The sequence below is a fragment of the Juglans microcarpa x Juglans regia genome, chromosome 1S (genome assembly GCF_004785595.1).
Source record: "Juglans microcarpa x Juglans regia isolate MS1-56 chromosome 1S, Jm3101_v1.0, whole genome shotgun sequence".
NCBI lineage: Eukaryota > Viridiplantae > Streptophyta > Magnoliopsida > Fagales > Juglandaceae > Juglans > Juglans microcarpa x Juglans regia.
The window spans coordinates 8,336,869-8,341,741 of NC_054595.1; the positions used below are offsets into that span (position 1 = coordinate 8,336,869).

General features: G+C 38.0%; 1 protein-coding gene across 1 annotated transcript; it reads left to right on the forward strand.

Moving 5' to 3' along the window:
• The first annotated feature begins 727 nt into the window (after window positions 1-727).
• LOC121246593 (transcription factor bHLH70-like) lies at window positions 728-3,331 on the forward strand. Its single transcript, XM_041144773.1, has 4 exons — window positions 728-1,178; window positions 1,538-2,218; window positions 2,340-2,747; window positions 2,957-3,331. The coding sequence occupies exons 1-4, from the start codon at window positions 1,146-1,148 to the stop codon at window positions 3,038-3,040; spliced, it is 1,206 nt and encodes a 401-aa protein (XP_041000707.1). The 5' UTR covers window positions 728-1,145; the 3' UTR covers window positions 3,041-3,331.
• Window positions 3,332-4,873: the final 1,542 nt, after the last annotated feature.

The window sequence follows — 4,873 nt, forward strand, 5'->3', positions numbered from 1 at the left end:
TTCATTTGAACGTCCTGTAGTACTGCGCCTATGATCATGGCAAGCTCTACATATATATACGAAAAACATGATGCAGATTAATTACGCTGTGTCGATGAGTGTTTTCGTTACTAACGAGATGACATGTATTTTGGAAAATAACAGTACAAATCAGTTGCCTCTCCGTTTGGGTAGTAGATTGTTATCGGAATTGTTCATTATTATTTATTATTTTATTATTACTTAATTTTTAATTATTTATTATTATTATTAATTATTATTTAATATTTTATTATTATTTTTTTACTATTATTTATAAAATATATGAGATCACTCTCCTATCCAATGTAAACAGTCGGAATCAGTTCCAAAACTACATCAGGACGTACAACGTATTGAAAATCTCCCAACAATGAGGTAATTATACAAGAAAAATCACAACCCATGTGCAATTGTAGATGTGCTCAGGAAAAAGAAAATCAATGGGAAAATGGAGTTGGAGATGTGGGAAAATGGGAATGACCCATCAACGGATACCAGTGAGCAGTGACATCCATAGAAGGACTTTCCAAACCTTTTCTCTCTTTACTGCAGGCACTAAGAGAGAGAGAGAGAGTCCCCACAGCTCTGTCCCCGCTGCTGGACAAAACTGCTACCGCCAATAATACTTGGGACCTAGTAAACCATACAACCCTACCTTCTCCTCTTCTTTCTGATCCCTCTTATGCAAAGTCATACCAACTCTCTCTCAGTTTCAAGTAATTTTGATATACATTCAAGCTCGTGTGATTTCCACCCTTCGTTTATTACCGCTTCCCTTTCCATTTTCTTTACCATTGTTATTAACCCATCTTCATTTCTCCAAGCCCTATTCCTAGTCCTTTTACTTCATTCTACTCTCTCTCTCTCTCTCTCTCTCTCTCTGTGCATGAGTTCTTCCAAGCCCAGCATTTAATATATTCTGTTTAAGGGTATCACCAGTCTCAGGAACAAAGGAATATATCGTGTGGTGAATATGCGGTCTCCTGCTGCTGTTTCTTTGGTGTTACATTTATTACGATTGTTTTGTTAGTATCATCACTATGGAATGTTGGGCGCCTAGGTGGGAGAGAGATATAGACACACAGAGAACTTAAGGCATATACTTCAACAACTGCTCGGCTAAAATGGAGAGGTTTCAGGGACCCATTAATTCCTGTGTATGTTACTATGTTCATTCCTTCCCTTTTTTCTTGAGTTCCTTGATCTCTAGAATCTCTAGAATCAAGAAATGGACCGCATTTACCTCTCAGAATGCTCGTATTTAATGCATTGTGTTTCTTTTTCCTGGATATAGTAACATATTCGACACTGTTTTCTGTTTCGATATTTTGTTCTCGTCCACTCTTGTTTCTCTTTCACTATAGAGACTGGAACCCCCACCCATTAACATTCTATGATGTTTTTCCCTGGTTGCTTTGGAGGTTGAGTTTGAAACTCAGTACATCGATCAGAAAATTTTCCCTCATTTTCTTCTCTTTCATAATTTTTCTTTTCTGGGTTTTTTGCTTTCCTGCAGTTCTTTGGGGACCATTCAAACGCAGATTGTCTAGAGCAAGAATTTGTCCTTACAGAAAGCTTGAAATTTGAGGAACAAGAACCGCACTTTTCAACCCCAATGTTGGAAGAGAAAATGCCATTTCTTCAGATGCTACAAAGTGTGGGATCCCCTCACTTTTTGCCTTACAAGGAGCCCAACTTTCAGACACTGTTGAGATTACAGCACCTTAAGAAGCCTTGGGACGGTTACACCTACAACATCCCTGAAATGGAAACCCAAATTCAGGCCCTAGAGCTCGAGAGCTGCGTCACCCATGACATAGTGGAGCTGCATTCTCCTGTCAAATCCGTGACCATGGACCTCCGACAGCCGCATTCAGCTTCATGTCTCGAGGCTACCGTGAGCTCAGAGTGCAACCAAGAACCCAACCATTGCATAGAATTAGGCGCCTCAGCGGGCTCTCCACCTCCGTGGCCAAACCCCCCGCCACAATCCTGGCCTAAACAGACCTACCTCCCCAAATCTCTTCCACTCGCCCGGGAACGACGAAAGCGAAAGCGGATAAGGCCGACCAAGAACCAAGAAGAAGTAGAGAGCCAGCGCATGACCCACATTGCCGTGGAACGCAACCGTAGACGCCAAATGAATGACCATCTCAACGTCCTCAGGTCCCTAATGCCAACCCCCTATATTCAAAGGGTAATCAATCATGACATGAGTTTGAAGCCATTCTAAGTTCCATTCTTATATATTCTTGAATTTCATATAATTTGATGTGCAGTTTTCAAAAGATTTAAAATTTCTTCGCTTTCCTTGAAAGGGTGACCAAGCCTCTATTATCGGAGGTGCAATAGACTTTGTGAAGGAACTGGAGCAGCTACTTCATTCCCTTGAAGCACAGAAGAGAATGAGAAAAAATCAGGAAGGCGGCGAGGGCTCCGGGGCCATGGATGCACCATCCAACGGCCTGTTTATGTCTCCCCAATGTAGAAATGCGTCGACGGAGGAAGGCCACCGTGGGGAAGAAGTGAAGGCGGATAACAAGTCCGAGGAGGCCGAGATTCAGGTTACTGTGATTCAAACACATGTGAACATGAAAATTCAGTGCCAAAGGAAGCCGGGGCAGTTGCTGAAAGCCATTGTTGCACTGGAGGAACTCAGGCTGACAGTTTTGCACCTCAACATCACCTCCTCAGAGGCCTCGATTCTCTACTCTCTCAGTCTCAAGGTATTCTTCCTGTCGAGTTTAATTTCAGTCTTCCTTGCTTTATCTTTTATTTAGTCAACCATTCTGACCTGAAGAGAGCAAACCTAGATAGCAGCAAGCCGCTAGCACTAGTCCTCTTTCGTTTTTTCACTTCATTTTTATCAGTACTTTACATTTAACATTACACCATTGTTCATGTGGATGTGATTTTGCTGGCTTTTAATGCACAGATAGAGGATGAGTGTAAGCTAGGATCTGCAAATGAGATTGCATCGGCAGTACAACAGATATGGAGCTTTATCAGCAGGAGCTGATTGTTGAAAGAATCATCGCAAATATAGAGGCAGCTGACTACATTACTCGGATTAAGTAGGAGTACTTTGGGAGAAGAAAAGATAATTAATTTAAAACAAAAAAAAAAAAAAAAAATGAAGAGAGATTATGGGGATGGGACAGGGATATGGAGGCCGGAGAGGAACCAGATTCCATGGTCCCTATCTTCTAGGCAGTGAGTTGTACCGCAGACGGCTCGGGACAGAAACAGATCATTCATGTTTAATTATAATGTTTGTTCCGTGCTTTTAATTTAATTTTGATTTGATTTATTTCACTCTTTTTATGGAATTTAGTGGTTGTTTATACTATATTCACCAATCTAACATAAAAAGTAAGGAAAATGCTAAACCTACTGCAAGTTTAATTGCTGATCAGTCGGTGACACATCACCAATATGAGAATATGGTTCGACTTTGATTTGAACTTTTGATTGGTGAAACAATCTCGTACATAAAACTTATGTAGTAAAACTTGTAGAATATATAACATTACCCTATAAAAAGTAATAGCCTTCCGTTTTAGATATTGAAGGTGTTAGGGTTAATTGATTCATGTTTAATTCAATCTCGACATGACAAAATTAATAAATTAGTATTAAAGAATATGATGTATTAATTTAATGAAATATATAAAATGGAGATGAACTTATAATTAACTAATCCAATCTTATTAATACAATTCAAACTCAGAGATATTAACTCACCAACTAAAGCTCATCATTATAGATTGTTAAAGTCAGGCCATGCCTCTTATTTATACTAGGAATATTTTAACCACAAAATTAAATTTTTAAACTTACGTGATTTGATGCAGTGTGTCAGATTATAAAATTATTTTTATTATTAAAATAGATCTAATAAATCATGTAAAATCATGTCAGTTTATGAGTTTACTTTTATGTAATCTCTTTGTGTCTGTAGCAGTTCTCTATTTATATTAATTGATTTTATGAGATATTTTTGTATATTATTTTTAAATTAATAATATCCTTCCTCTTAAATTTTGTCATTTTGAAACGATGCGTAACGTTATATTTCAAATGATTTAATATGTTAACAAATTAAAGAAAAGAAATTAGTTAAAATATATGCGTCAATCCATATGATTTTAGGCTACAAACTATGAAGAAAATAAGATTTCTCCAACTTTAGTTGAAGTACATGACTACATAGATTTCCTCCTTTTTACATGCATAATGCTTAATGCATGTCCATGAGTCCCCATGCATCTTCTCTTTTAATCACGAAAACCTTTAAGGTGATTTACACAATGATTTTGAGTATAAAATTGAATAATTTTGATATTTACACACTTTTTTCAAGTGTGTTCATAGAATAGCTTGAGATGATAACGTTAATGGCAGAGGAGCGACGTGTTAAAAGAGTCGTTGAATTGAAGGGGGAAAGCTTTGACGAGAGAGCCCCCAAGTCAAATGGCGATGAGCAAAGGGCTGCAAATGCTGCTGGCAGTGCCAATTGCCAAACACGTTCTCAGAGAGAGAGAGAGAGATCTGGGAAAGAGAGAGCTGCAAAAGTGTGCAGGAGAAAAAGGCGCATATATCCATGCATGTGCAAAAGTATTCCAATCAGAGACAAATCACTCTCCTTTAGTCATTTTTTATTTTATTTTTTTATTTTTATTTTCTGGGCCTTGGCTTTTACCCTTTTTTACAGCTTTTTTTTTTTTTTTTTTCAATTTTTTCTTCTATTTTTCTCAAAGGTCAGTCCCAATCCAACAAACCATATCTGTATAATCTTGGGGACCCATTTTCCTGTCCCATGAGCTCTCCATGATAACAACCTCCCCCTTAT

Bases quoted from the DNA above. Each gene is read 5' to 3' on its own strand.
- LOC121246593 (XM_041144773.1), top strand. From the start codon at position 1,146: ATGGAGAGGTTTCAGGGACCCATTAATTCCTGT. The intron at 1,179-1,537 runs GTATGTTACTAT...GCTTTCCTGCAG, and splicing joins AGGGACCCATTAATTCCTGT to TTCTTTGGGGACCATTCAAA. The intron at 2,748-2,956 runs GTATTCTTCCTG...TTTAATGCACAG, and splicing joins TCTACTCTCTCAGTCTCAAG to ATAGAGGATGAGTGTAAGCT.